The sequence below is a fragment of the Nematolebias whitei genome, chromosome 11 (assembly GCF_014905685.2).
Source record: "Nematolebias whitei isolate Nwh7 chromosome 11, NemWhi1, whole genome shotgun sequence".
NCBI classification, from domain to species: domain Eukaryota; kingdom Metazoa; phylum Chordata; class Actinopteri; order Cyprinodontiformes; family Rivulidae; genus Nematolebias; species Nematolebias whitei.
This window is the reverse complement of record NC_056508.1, coordinates 40,530,047-40,545,413: the sequence shown is the minus strand read 5'-3', so window position 1 is coordinate 40,545,413 and position 15,367 is coordinate 40,530,047. Positions and strand designations below refer to the sequence as shown.

The window sequence follows — 15,367 nt, the reverse complement described above, 5'->3', positions numbered from 1 at the left end:
AAGTCGTGTTTATAAGAAATAAGTCAAATGCAGGAAAGACTTTACACAGGACCAGAAAACTGCATGTGTCATCATTTAGCTGATTATTTATTGTTTGAAAAAGTGTAAACACATATATCACATTTTTGGAACTATGCAAGCTAGCACTTAGTTATTATAACAGGTGCATCCAGACGACATTAAGGCTCAGTAAATAACATAAAACAACTTAGTTTGGCTGCTTCCTTCTTCAGGAGTCACCACAGCGAGCACTTTAAAGATTTGGCTATTGTTTCACGCCGGATGCCCTGCAATCTGGGCTCAAACCCGCAACCTCAGGATTGCAAGAACACAGCACTGTCCACCGAGCCACAACAGTCATTTGGATAATTTTGCCTGTTTATCACAAGGAATCAAGGATACACTGCGTCTTAATTCAATAAATCTACAAATTTTTTTTAAGCAAAGTAAATCATATCAGTTCAGTATCAGTAAAGTCAATGTAACAAGTTGTTAGCATGCTAACAGGCTAATTCAAATACATTTTAAATCTACATTGTTGGTAATAAAATACTTTTTCATGTGTTAAACTGAAACTGTGTTATCAATGGTATTTTCCAAAGATCCAATCAAATAAATTGAAACAAATTTGATCTTTTTGACAGGCCGCTAGAAACAAAGAATAAATAGGGCTGGACAATAATTTGATATCGATATATATCACGATATACTTTTATTTAATAATGATGATATGAGTTTTAAGCACATTTTCGATATTTCGATTTGATTACAACGTTTCACTGACACATTTCTTTTTCTGTTTGGGTTGAAGCGGCCCCTTCAGTTTCAACTCGAACAGAAAAAACACGATACAATTACAAAGTATGTAAGCGAGTCAGTGGTAGCAGGCTGGGCTAGGCTAGGCTTTAACGCACGGTAAGTTTTCGCTTCAAATCGCATGCCCATGACCATCAGAATGTGACTGAACAAGCTTTCACAAGCGAAGAGAAAGCAGATGACATAATTGATAAGAAAGGCGGTGTGGAAATGGTTCGGCTATTTAAGATCCGATAAACTGCAGGTTTCAGTCAGTGTGCTGCAAAATGTGACGGAGAGTCGTTCCAACTAGCGGTGTGAACACATCGAACTTATTCCACTCGATAGAATATGCTGAGAGTCAGAAGATGAAGCACAATAAAAGTTTGAGCCAGCGTGTCCCTGAAACAACACCCCCAGCTGTATGAAAAGAGAAACCCAGTTTGCTGCATGGGTTAGAGTTATGTTGTTGTGTAAAGCTAAAACTATTAATATTGACAAAGTTTAGAGTTTTATGTTTATTTGACGTGATTTCAAATTTCTTTGAAGACTAAATACAAACAAAAGGTGAACATTAATTTATTTGTACAGTTTTTCTAAGGATGTTTTATTGTTTATATCGATATTGGAATTATATCGTTATCGACCAAAATTAAGAAATATATTGTAATAAAAGTTTTGGCCATATCGTCCAGTCCTAAGAACTATATTTAAACGTAACAAAGTCCATGCTCAATAATCCAGGATTACAATCCAACATTTTTCAGTCAGGTCATCTGGACAGTGTCTTTTTTGTGCTGAACTGTTTCTCCTTCGATCCAGAAGGCTTCATCAGTCAAGGAAACACACAACACAAAACTGATTCTTCCCCCAACAGCTTACTCCAAAGTGGAACAAACCAGTTATATTGGTGCTAAGATGGTCTCTTTGGTACGCCCCCTCCACCATTGCCAGCCCTCTTCCTTGTTGACAGTCGTGTAAAACTGGTTGAAAACAACAAAGTCCATGCTCAATAATCCAGGATTACAATCCAACATTTTTCAGTCAGGTCATCTGCACAAAAAAGAAACTGTCCAGATGACCTGACTGAAAAATGTTGGATATATTTAAACGTGTTATCTGTTTGCTTAGCTGTGTCATTTGTAAACACAACACCTTCATCCTTTGAGTTTAGGAAACTTTTATGCATAAATTATTTTTATGTCCTCGTTAGGTTGTTACAAAGAAAACAAAAAAATATTATATACAACATAAGAAATGAGAGAAAAATCAGCCAAAGACTAAAGAAAAACATTTCAAGACCTTCAGAAATGTGCTGTTCAAGACTAATATGAAATCGTCCCAGAAAGTATGGCAGCTTTGAAGCAAACTGTTAAAAAAAGAGGGATGGTTTCATTCTCTTACTTAGTACTGAGTCTAAATATATTTCAAGCCAGCTGTTTGTGACTTTAAATAAAATAATAACCTAATAAAACATATTGGGTCATTATCCGCTTGCTGTGGCAGGATTTGTTCAGATTAACAGCGAGTCAGGTTTAGAAGACTTTGTTGTGCTCCTGCTCCGCTCCGAGTGTTGTCTGGCAGCGCCGTCTTGTTCGGGACAGGGCTTGGCACAGAAGTACGTGGCTACAGATGGCCTTACGTGTGATGTAGTTGGAGGTCCAGAGCTGCACCCCAGCAGGGACCTTGGCAGCTGACAAGCTTGGCTCGACGTCCGCGGTCCCTGGACAGGACACTGACAGCGACAGCAATAGGACGGGCCACCCAGGTGTCAGCCAGACAGACTCTCTGTCTCGCTTCCAACCCCCACAGCCAGCTGTTTCACCACTGCTGCTCCTGCTTCACTGCCACCATCGCAAACAGGGACACAAGCGATTTAAAGTGGTCCTCGCTGCAAAACAAAGCTTACTTCTTATGGAAAAACATAATAATGCTAGAAAAGACATCAACGTTCATGCTCAATCATCCAGGTACAAAATCCAGTAATGGTCAATCAGATCTGAACAGTTTCTTGTTTGTGGAAAGACGCTTCGCCCTCTATCCGGAGGGCTTCATCATTCTGAGGAGTCCCAAATAAACTGTTTCCCCAACTAAGCAGTACACTCCTTTAGTGGACTAACCAGTTTACTGGAGATAAGATGGCTTCTGGGGTCTGTCCTGTCCCCCATCAACTCCTCCCAGGCAGGCAGCCATAGCCAAAGTGGTTCAAGACATCAAAGCTCATGCTCAATCATCCAGGTACAAACTCCAGTAATGGTCAGTCAGGTCATCTGGACAGTTTCTTTTTTGTGGAAAGACATTTCACCCTCCATCCAGAGGGCTTCATCAAACTGGTTGGTCCACTAACAAAGTGTACTGCTTAGTGGGGAAAACAGTTTACTTGGGACTCCTTAGACTGATGAAGCCCTCCGGACAGAGGGTGAAACATCTTTCCACAAAAAAAGAAACTGTCCAGATAACCTGATTGACCATTATTGAGCTAGGAAAGACAAAACTGAGAAGTTGTGTGATTCAACAACAACCCAGGTTTAGTGTCTTACTAGCCAAACAGTGCAGCAGATTCATGGTGACAGCTTCAACGTGGATACAGAAGCTCTTTAGGCTACAGATGATATGAGTGGTTGTACTATATAAGCTTTATAATGGGTCTACACAAGCGTGTGCCAACATATGGGAGAGATGGATTTGATGGACTTAAACAGGTCAAAGCCGAACTGCAACAACACCTTTTTTTTTCTTGTGCTGTTCACGCAGTTGTTGCTGGTGAGGTTGTCAGCATCACTGTCATTCTCTGCCAGCCCTCGTCAGGTTTCAACGCCGGGAGATTCATCAAGTCTTCAAAAGATCATCTCCCACATTTATTGATGGTTCGAAAAAAAAAGAAAGGGGAAAGTGTCAGAGGCTGAATAAAAGCATTTATTTTAACCATCCTCTGCCGCTCTGCTGGCTGAGCTGATGCACTCCACTATTAGTCAGCACTCCCACCGCTTTGCCAGCTCAGCTTTTATTCTCCTGCCCTGGAAATTGAGTTTTGCTGGCCCTGTAATGTACTCAAAACTACATCTGCAACTGACTGATAAATCTACGCTTTGTTGCGCCTGACGGATGGCTGTGAAAATGAAAATCCACCACGGCATATTGCTGTGTCAGGAAGAAGGTCACGTCAGATTTCCCAGCTCTTCTGCTCAGGGTGAAACTGTAATGACCGTTCTGTCTCAGAATCCAGATGTGAACCTTTATTGCGTATTAAGCTCGTTCTGCTCGTCAAGTTGACGGGCTTCTAGATCGTTTTGTTCCACCTCTGCATCTTCCGATTACTAACTAACGCAAAAAAACTTATTACATTTTTTTGTTTGTTTGTTTGTTTGTCAAGGAAAGTCAGGTTTTGAGGAGATTTAAATCAACACAGGGAGCAAAAAAAATCTAAAAGGGTTTTCAATTAACAACATTAACTAGAACAACGCGAAGAGCTGATATGGCAGCAAAAAGATACAAAACAGCAAACCTCGAGGAGACGCAGAGGAGACGCACACAGAGGAGGCCCAACATCAGACTGTAGTGGAGTTAGGATGGAGAGTCCATAGACATATATACGTAGATGCCTCGTTGAGTGGGCTGGCCCATTCCAGTGGTACATCGGAGTGTCCGCCATATTTGATGTGGCAGATCAGAATACAAGGAAATGGACTGAACTTCATAAACCACCGTTCTACAAAGTGTTTTAAGTTGATGCCTGTCATTCACACACACTGAAATATTTGGAAAACAAACAGGCACCGAAGACATTTGTAACTTTTAACATGATTATTAAAAATGTTTACTCCATAAATGTTTAGGTTAAAGGTAAACACTAAACAAACATATGTATTATTTTGAATGTTTAAAACCACCAATGTGTGTAACGTGGTGATAAATATAGAAATATTTGTATTTAACATTTAATCTGTGTCTATCATTACCAGATCCTGAAATGTAGATGTGACGTGTGGATTTTCTGAATGAGCACTAACAATCACATTTAACTGATTTTGATTAATCACATAGATGAACACCAATACATTTACAGTAGTCCCTCGTTTATCGCGGGAGAGCTGTACCCTGAAGCTTCGCGATAAGTGAAACACAGCCAAGTAGGAATACGGTAGTAGTACAAGTAGTAAGTAGTAGTTTGTTTTAGTATATATATATATATATATAAATGCATTTTAAACCCTTCATACACTCTTGCACTATTCTAAACAACGTTTCTAAACTTTAAATGCTCTAAAAGAGTTCAGAATGTCATGATTTCAGCTCCTGGCTTCTGGCTGCACTCCTAGCTTTTGGCCACGCCCACTTCTCTGCTGCAGAATAGAGATAGACGGAGGAGGAGGGAGGAGGAGCTGCAGGAGGAAGTTTCTCCTGCAGTGTGGGCTACACACAGTTGCAGCAGGTGCTAAATATTTTTAAATAATTTATTTTAAATAAAAAGTCCATGCCGATCGTGCGGCTCATCCATCAATCAGCCAATTGTGTGTCATGTCTAATCTTTTTGTGAAAAACTGCGACAGAGCGAGTCCGTGAGAAATGAACCGTGAAGTAGTGAGGGACTACTGTGTATATATATATATATATATATATATATATATATATATATATATACAGTCTGTGTGTGTTTATGTGTGCATGTGTGTAAGTTATAAACTTTGGAAAAGAATAGTCTTGCACAGCTTTTTCCGTGTGTTGCCACTGAATGAATGAGACATCTTTTACCACTTTCCTTTTGCCACATCCAATATGGCGTTGACGTATGATTCAATGCTCAATGAGGCGTCTACGTATACTATATGTCTAGAATCTTTATTGACAGGGGCTCATGAGCATTGTGGAGAAACCTGGGCTTAATCACAACAAGGAACCGGTGAGAGAGCGGGGCAGAACCAATGAGAGACAGGAAAGAAAACTGAACACAAAACATTAAAAACGAAATAAAGAGCATAACACCAAAAAAAAAACCCACACAGATTATGATAAGGCAAAACAATCTTATGTATTCAGAGTATTGCTTGTGTGAGGGTGGATGTTGGACGGCTTTCAGACATTACATTTTCAGTCAACTTGATAAATACCACCATTTTTTTTTACTGCTGAATAACAGTCAGAATCTGACACTTGGAAGAACTATTTCTGACAGTTAACAGGGTCTGAATCAGGAAACCTTCACACAAAAATGTCACAAGACCTTCCTCATCCTTTTACGCCTTTCCTGTCTCCCGTTCCACCCTCAGCTCTCCTGTGCTCATTCAGCAAACTGTAGTTCCTCTCTTTCAATTTGCCGACCATGTTATGGCGCTCTACAATGAGCTACCTCGGGGGATTGTAGGCAGGCAAGAGCAGCGGCCCCGGTCAGGTCCAGGGAGAGCCGATAACCTTTCAGGGTTGCTTTAGCATGCTGTGTAAAGAACAATCGGTTATCAGTGTCAGCTGCAGACGAATGCTAATCCAGAGTCAGACTGCAGCGGGAGAATAAGAACATCACCAGCTCACATTGTCACAACTGGATGTTTGCTGCTGACAAATACCTTTGAAAAGGCTCAGAGGAAATATTTTTATTGTCAAACTGTTCTGTAATCCTCCACCTTTAAGCTACGTGTTTGGAATTGTGCTGAAAACGTGTTTCAGGTTCACCCTGCAGCTGTCGAATGGAGTTTTACAACTGCATCCATTATGGAAATACATTTATCTCAACTGCATAACAATGTGGAAAAAGTACTTATTTATATTGTAATGTACTTTTTTGGAAACAAAAGGCATATAAATCATAAACACTGAGGAGATTTCTTATAAAATGCCACACTCTGGTAAATGTAGGAGGAAAAGGAGTTGCTTGAAGTTCTGTAAAGTGTTAAAAATGTCTTGGGTTTGAAAGTTATAAAAAGGATGCAGACTTGGAAATAAGCAGCTTGACTTCTGCAACTCGCTGCTCATTTCAAGCTGAGAATAGCAACATTAATCATTACTACTCTGACACAACAAAATCTCTGTCTGACAAGGTGTGACTAACACAGGAAGAAAAACACATGGCATGGAGAAACAACCTCTTGATTTATGTTTTCTGTTTTTTTAATGGCCTGTTTAATTATGTGCCAGTGCTAAATTAATGTCAATGTATTGAAAATAAATAACATATTTAGACGGAAAGGACTACATCTACAATAAAATGATGAAATATATATATATAAATAACAATGTATTTAAAACTACTGAGTGAAAACAATTACAATATTTAAAAATGTCTTGCAAAATTGTATTTTACAGTCATGATTTGTGGTTTACAATTTAAAAAAATGTGCTTCAGGACAAATTCATGGAGGTGCCTGCAGTGGACCCAAACTATAACATGACATAAACACTTTATACAGCATTTGCACTGATTTATTAGCAACAGAAAACTTTATTAATTTCTCACTGATCTCTGTTAAATGTAGCCATAGAAAATACACAGTTAAAGCAAATTATAAGCAAACAGATGCATGAATGGTAGATATTGTTAATGCCTTGTTTATGTTTGATAATACATTTTACAGCTGGGCTCCAAGATTATGTACATGACAGATAAAATACAGTAAACATTTCTAAAGATTGGTGGTATATGACCTCACTCTGATAAGAACAAATCACCTTAATTTTTATTTTTATTGTAAGATACCAAAATATATTTCTATGAAATGTTTGGTGAGTTTATTTGGAAAAATGCACATTACAGAAGAAAACTGTAGTGTTCAGTTTGAAATGAGCTGAAAATGATCAGAGGATAGGAGGATCTGTGGTGGAAGTGGTCTTCAACTACAAGTACTTGGGTGTGCACCTGAATGACAACCTCAGCTGGAGCAACAACACCACCAGCCTGATTAAAAAGCTCATCAGAGACTCTACTTCCTCAGGCGGCTGAGACGAGCTGGTCTGGGAAGCTCAGTCCTCACCTCCTTCTACAGGTGTGCAGTGGAGAGCATCCTGTGCTCCAGCATCAACATGTGGCGTGGAGGCTGCACAGCTGCAGAAAGAAAAGCTTTGCAGAGAGTGGTGAAGGCTGCACAGAAGATGTTGGAGTCAGTCTCCCCACCATCACAGACATCTACACCTCCAGATGCAGGAAGAGGGCCACCTGCATCATGAAGGACCCCACTCACCCAGCACACACTTTTTGCCCCGCTCCCCTCAGGAAGGAGGTTAAGGAGCATTAAGTGTAGAACCACTAGACTGAGGAACAGCTTCTACCCTGAGGCTGTTAGACTCATGAATCTCTAACCAGGAGAATCACTGTGAAAAATGACATCATGTTGCTGCTGATCTGTTTCACGTTGCTGCTGATCTGTTTCATGTTGCTGCTGATCTGTTTCACTTTGCTGTGTTTGTTAGTGCTAATCTACTTACACAGGCTCATGTTTGTGCTGCTGTTCGACGTATTGTTTTTATGCTATTAGTGCTTAGAGTTGTTTTTCTTAGTTCAAATCTTAGATCTTATTACTGTTTATCTTTTACATTTTATTGTTGGATGTAACTGGGACCCTGAGTACACAATCTTGTTCCACTACATCTACCACATGTGGTGCAAATGACAATAAAGAAACTCAAGCTGTGTCCCAATTCAGCAGCCGCATCCTTAGAAGGACCCGACCTACGTCGACCGGGTAGGCCGGGTCCTTCGAAGGATGCGGCCGCTGAATTTGGACACAGCTTCTGACTGACTGTGAAATAAATCTCAACACTGCTGTGATTTAAATAAACTTTTCTAGACTTTCCCAGAAAAAAATAAAGAAGCTGGGGTGATTTCCACTAAATGTCAAAAAGAAAAAAGTCATCTTTCTGTGTAGCTGCTATGAAAACTAGCGTTAGCAACAGAGTAATTTATGGACTACCATCTGGTCTGTAAAGGTTAATACCACAGGCGATTCAGATATGCAAGTTGAACAAGAACTTAATTAAAATACTGCAGGATTTGAGACACATCTGCTTGTCAGGGAACTTTGTTTTGTCTGCTGCGTTCAGGAAGGACAATTCAGTTCGTTCCAGAAAAAGCTGACATTTGGAAGTCTTGCTTTGGCTTTGTCAATCTGTCTGACTTGTCTTTTTGCCCTCTTTGTCTCTTTCACTCCCCAGCACGAATTGTGCGGAGCCGTCAGTGGTGTGAGATGGCTCCCTGCCTGGAGGGGGAGGTCTGCAGCCTCCTGTTCAACAGATCCGGCTGGACCTGCACCAGGGGCAGCGGTCGCATCAAGACCGTCACGGTAATTTACATGGCGTGGCATTAATCCACGCCATATGCACTTACAGTTTTGCACCTTCGTTCTCAGCATGGGTGACCCTCGTGCTCAAGGGTCATGTGTCAAATGAAGCCTCGGACCTGGAAAACAGGTTTAACAATTTAAATTTATTTATTTAAATAAGTGAAAAACTTTCAAACGTTAAATGTCGCTGTGCTGTTCTCCGAGGGTTAAAGTTTCCATTCCAGTGATGCTACAAGATCATTTATGGTATTTAATTGCTCTGGTTGACTTTCACTCATAATATTAGGGAATATTTGGTGCAAATTAAGTAAGAGGAGTGTTGTAAAGGACATGACCATCTTATTTTAGCTTAAATTTACTTTTACTAAGTCTAAGAAAATAAGAACGGTCATTTTACAGTAGACGTCAGCTCTGGTTTGGTTAATTTAGGCCCATAGCTACAGTTGAGCTCATTTAACTTTTAGCTACTCTTTTGCTAGTTTTACATTTTGATTCTGCTTGTTTTAAATAATAATTCAGTTTTAGCATCAACAAATTTCAACACTCAATCAGCACTCGGTATTCACACTGCATTTTATCCACATAATTAAATTTCTGTGGTTACTTCATTCTGATCTTTGATTCTTGTTTACGGTGGCCCTGAGGTGTAAATGAACAACCTTTGAAAAAAACTAAATTACATTTACACAAAAAAATGAAATTACATTAAGCCAAAGTGGAAGTGGCCGGAATCCCATTTGAAAAAAACCAAACAGAATTACTTTTGTAAAAACAGAATCACATTAAGCCAAACCGGAGGAGGGGGTGGGGGGTTAGTGTTTTTTTTTTTTTTAAACAGAACAACAGAACAATGTACAGTACACACACAAGGGAGTTACAGTTAGCAGGCTAGTCATTACTAATGCAGGGCCAGTAAAACTAAAATATAAAACTAAAATGTATGTCAACAAAACTTAATTACCTTGAAGATTCTGCCGAGTTTTTCCAGCATCATATCTTCTTCTTTAAGCTTGAACAAAACGCACCTCTCCATTTCTACAGGCTAAAGGCTAGCCTGCTAACTTGCTAAATGCTGTTCATTTACACCTCAGGGCCACCGTACTTTTCCATCCATCCATCATCTTTACCCGCTTCTTCCTTTCCGGGTCGCCGAGGTCACTGGTGCCCATATCCAGCAGTTACTGTGCAAGAAGTGGGGAACAGCCAAGGCCATCACAGGGACACTTAGAAACAAATGAGACAACCATTCACTCTCTCACTCACACCTAGGGACAATTTAGAGTTACAATCAGCCTAACAGGCATAATTTGGGTCTGTGGGAGGAAACCGAAGAAAACCCACGCATGCACGGAGAGAACATACAAACTCCATCCAGAAAGGTCCCGGGCCGGGATTTGAACTGGCGACCTTCTCGCTGAAAGGCAACAGCTCCAACTGCGCCACCGTGCCGCCCTTTAGCATCATCCTGATCACTGGATCAAAAATGACTCTCCAGGTTGATTAAAGATCTAGCATTTCTTGAAGGTTTAAACTGAGTTTAAATTTAAATGTTATTCAGTTATTGTCTCATATTATGAGATTTCGTACGATGTTTTAATGCTAGGAGAATGTGCTTGGGGATGACTCTCAGCATTGATCTGTAGCTCAACATACTGTATTGACCTAGTATTGGCTAATGTTAACTAGCTGTGAAGCTATCTTGAACTTGAATGACTCCACAAAGTATTTAATTGCTAATGTACATCTGATGATTACTTTCTGAGAGCTTTGTTAAAATCTGTTCCGTCGTTTAGGAGATCATTTGTTATTTCTATAGACAAACGCGCATCTTAAACCTTGATGCTCTGAAATTTACACCTAAGATCCCAAGAACCACAGCTCTCTGTAATAAAGTAAAAAAAAAGAACACTCGATTACAGTTTCTGAATGTGCACCTAGCTTAAAGTGAAAGATTCGTGTGAGCTGATCACTTTTTGTTGACTTGTTTTACAACAGTTGCAACACTGTGTGTTTCTGGTTTGCTGGTCACATCACGGCTCCAGAACGGATCACCGTGCAGATCAAAACAAATGAGATATAGACACTTGTTGCATAAGGCACACTGTTTCCTCCGCAGTGTTTGTGGCTTCATGAACACTTTCATCCAGCAGGATGCTGCTAGATATTAAATGCATAAATTAATAAATAAATAAACACATAAATAAATCAAATAAATTAACCCTGCATGAAGAAAAATAACAGATTGGGTTTAATCTTGTTGCTGTAACGTCCTCACCAGGCTTGGTATGAGCTTCTTTAATAGATTTTCCTTTGGCCTTATTTTGTTAAATGTCTGTAGCACTTATTCATATCACTCTTTCATTTTGCTTAGTACTTTCTGTTTAATGGTGAGACAGTGGCGCAGTTGTTAGAGTTATCTCCTCTCAGCGAGAGGGTCACAGGTTTGCCTCCCAGCCTTTTTGTGTGGAGTGTTCATGTTCGCCCTGAGCACAAATGGGTGTTCTCCAGGTACTCCCACAGACCAAAAATGTGCATTTTAGGTTAAGCTGTAACTCTAAATTGTCCCAAGTTGTGAGTGAATGGTTGTTTGTCTTGTTGGTCCTTATGTATCTCTGTCACAGATCTGTCCAGGTTGTGCTACCTCTCGAAAACAAAACTCGAAAGTTGAAAACATCTGCTGCATCATCGTGTATTTACGTGCTGCCATGAGTGCAACATGCTTGAAAATTGTAATAGTTGTTGAATTAGCTTGGTTGAAGCTGACTAAAGATGGATACAACAGAAAAACAGTCGTTAAATATTAATATAGTTCTAGAAACACATGACCTCTCACTGACTTTGTTCGAGATGTAAAAGAACAAACATGTTCAATTTTTAAAGCCTACAATATGGTGTCATCTGTTCCTCTGTAGGCTCCGTCCAAAATGCATGTAATGATGAATTATAGCTGCCAGTGTTGAAGAACTGATCCAGCATCCATGATTTCCTCTTCATTTCAGCAGAGAAAGCTTAAAAACACTAACTTTCTAATAGATGATCTTCTTTGGATAGAAAATAAACAAAAACCAAAACATAAACATCATCAGTCTCATTGGTAACAATAATCAGGCTCTGCTGCTTGCCTAGCAAGTGGCTGTCGCCATGGCGACAGGTCCCACTGTCACTGTGTGGTTCTCATTATACCACTTGGCTGCTTCGCACCGTCCAACTCAAGCGACACGCGGTGGTTATCTGTTCTGTCTGTATCATACAGGCTTGTTCTCTCGACAGATGATTTATCGACCAATTATTTTTGATGACATGGTGTTCTGAGATCATCTGTCTTTCTCTGGAAAATATACCTTCAGAAGAAGTTTCACCCATGCTGCCGAGTAATTCATGAAAGCTCTAACAATGATGCACACTTTATATCCCAAAGTTCAAAAAATGTTTTGGAAACTTTGAATGTTTTAGTTTTGGCAGTATTTTTTTTATGCTTTTGCTTCAGTTCATGAAAAAAAAGACTTTATTAGAATAATTGGTAGCGAAACGAAATACAGCTTGATACATACTGAGTCCAGTAGTCCCTCGCTACTTCGTGGTTCGTTTATCGCGGACTCACTCTATCGCGGTTTTTCAAAATAAGATTTGACATGACACACAACTGACTGATTGATGGATGAGCTGCACGATTGGCATGGAATTTTTATTTAAAATAATTTATTTCAAATTATTTAGCACCTGCTGCACCTTAATGGGATCTAAGTGGGATCTACCACACAAGATTAAAATAAAAACAGGGGTTCCGCCCCCCTGTCTTTATTTTTATTTTATTTAATCCACGGTGGTGGATTCCACCACCGTGGATTAAATAAAATTAATTAATTAAATAAATCAGTAATGAAATAATTTTATTTAGTACATAAATAAAACTAAAAACAGGGGTCCCATCCTACTGTATTATTTTTATTTTATTTTATCCACCAGTGGATTACATGAAATAAAAACCACCGCGCACCACCGCTCCCATTTTTTTGTTTTATTTTATTTAATCCACCAGTGGATTAAATAAAATAAAACTAAAAACAGCTCTGTAGGGTTTTTTTTTTGTTTGTTTTATTTAATTTAATTTACACTGCAGATTTTGCATGTTACGGTAGTTGAACCGGAAGAGTCATCTTTAGTGAAATTCTTCCACACTGTTGATGAATTTCTGCCCGTTTGCCAAAACTTGGCCTGCTCCTCGCCTTCCGTCTGCTTGAAAGAATCCATTTTGTAGCCAGCGTCCGGTGCTGATCACATGATCGTGACAAATCGACTAGTCGACTAATAGATCCAACCCCTACTCTGGGCCCATGAGCAAGGCCATTAACCCCCTCCAGCTGCTCCCAGGGCACCTTGGATGGCAGTCCACTGCTTCACATGTGTGCGCTCACATGTGCAACGGGAAAAACACGGATATTTAATTTCCCCATCGGGGATTAATAGAGTACAATTTAAAAAATAAAATAAAATAAAAATCTATCAGCAATGGACAAAAAGTAGCTGAAAGACATATTTGACCATTAAAGTAACTTTTCTTTGTTTTTGTTTTAAACATAAACCTGTTCGAATGGCAGTAAAGTCTCAAATCAACCTTGGGTTGATGTCAAATGTGAAGCAAAAAGGAAGCACAGAGATGTAATTTATAAAGACAGAGCAAGTCACAGCAGAATGCATCTCTGTGATGTCAGCAAGAGACGACATGCAGGACGGAGCGTGAGAGACGTCTGTCCTCGTCATCAGGTCCACAAAGCCGGAGGTCAGCCTTAAACAGGTCAGGAGACTCTCTCAGTTTCCTCGCAGCCATCATTTCATCTCTTTCTATTCAACAAAAATCCCGATCAGTTTAGGCACTTTTGTAGTAACAAAAATACATGTTGCATGTGAATATGCATTTTTTTCCACTTTTTATTTTAGAAATAATCACAAATAATGATGGTGGGTTTTGTTTTTCCTCTTTTTGTATTTTTGAGATCTGACGGATTTGGCTACAGAATAAAGTGCACGTATCCAGAGGACTTTGTTGTAAAACCTGGAATTGGAGTAAAGCGCTTTATGAGGGGTAAACGAAAATGAGAAATCTATAAAAAGGATCGATCAGGCTGGAGCACCGAGAGGACAGGAATTACCTTCTGTCCACATATCTGTGTGCAAATGTATCGGAGAAAGATACAGAAAGAATGCCGAATGGGAGTTTAAACGCTTGCCTTCTTATAATCATTTCACACAGCAGCGTTCAGTGTGACAGTGCAGGCTCCTGAGAAATGATAATGGCCGTGCTCATTATTTCACGCTGTGATGCACAAGTTTGCTGGAGGTTTAGTTAGTAGACAAAGTGACAAATGCACATGATGGTGGCATTTTATAGATAAAATCACAAATCTGATATAACAAAGTGCTATTTATATCAATTAAACACACGTGTTGTTTTGTTTCAAATAGAGCATTTTCTTCTTGTTGCTGCCATGATGTGAATGTCCTGAATCAGTTTTCACACTGTTGCTTTCCAGTTCTACTTCCTGGTCCGCCAACATCAAAATGTGGCTGGAAAAGGTGAAACATCCACACCTGTCTCCACCCTCATTTGCCCCACTCTGGGCCCTTGAGCAAGGCACTTAACCCACAACATCTGCTCACCCAGGTGCCCTAGAGAGCAGCTCTCTGCTCCACAAGGAGGGCTGTGGTAGCTCGGTGGTCTGTGGTTGCACCAGGAAGGGCATCTGGTGTAAAAATAATTGCCAACTCTTGGTACGAGTTAGTTTACTGTGACGACCCCTGAACAAGAGAGCAGCCGAAAGAAAAGAAATATACAGTAGACCCTCGCTACGTCACGGTTCGTTTTTCGCCTACTCGCTCTATCATGGGTTTTTTTTTAAGTAAGATTGAACATGACACACAATTGTCTGACTGATGGATGAGTGCACAATAGGCATGGAATTTTTATTAAAAATAAAAATATTTTAAATAACTTGGCACCTGCTGCACCTGTGTGCAGCCCACAGCTGCAGCAGAAGCTTCCTCCTGCAGATGTCATATGTCCACTCTGCAGTGGAGAAGTGGGCGTGGCCGAGAGGACTGCAGGTGACAGAGAGCAGCTGGATAGATAGAAAGATAGATAGATGGATAGATAGATAGATAGATAGATAGATAGATAGATAGATAGATAGATAGATAGATAGATAGATAGATAGATAGATAGATAGATAGATAGATAGATAGATAGATAGATAGATAGATAGATAGATAGATAGATAGATAGATAGATAGATAGATAGATAGATAGA

The 15,367-nt window shown here is 39.7% G+C and overlaps 1 protein-coding gene across 1 annotated transcript in view; it reads left to right on the top strand.

The window, feature by feature from the left end:
• Positions 1–15,367, top strand: part of tafa5l (TAFA chemokine like family member 5, like) — a 69,625-nt gene that overhangs the window by 32,690 nt on the left and 21,568 nt on the right. The window contains exon 3 of the mRNA XM_037684360.1: positions 8,935–9,062. Coding sequence (XP_037540288.1) covers positions 8,935–9,062 — 128 coding nt within the window. The remainder of the gene's footprint in view (positions 1–8,934; positions 9,063–15,367) is intronic.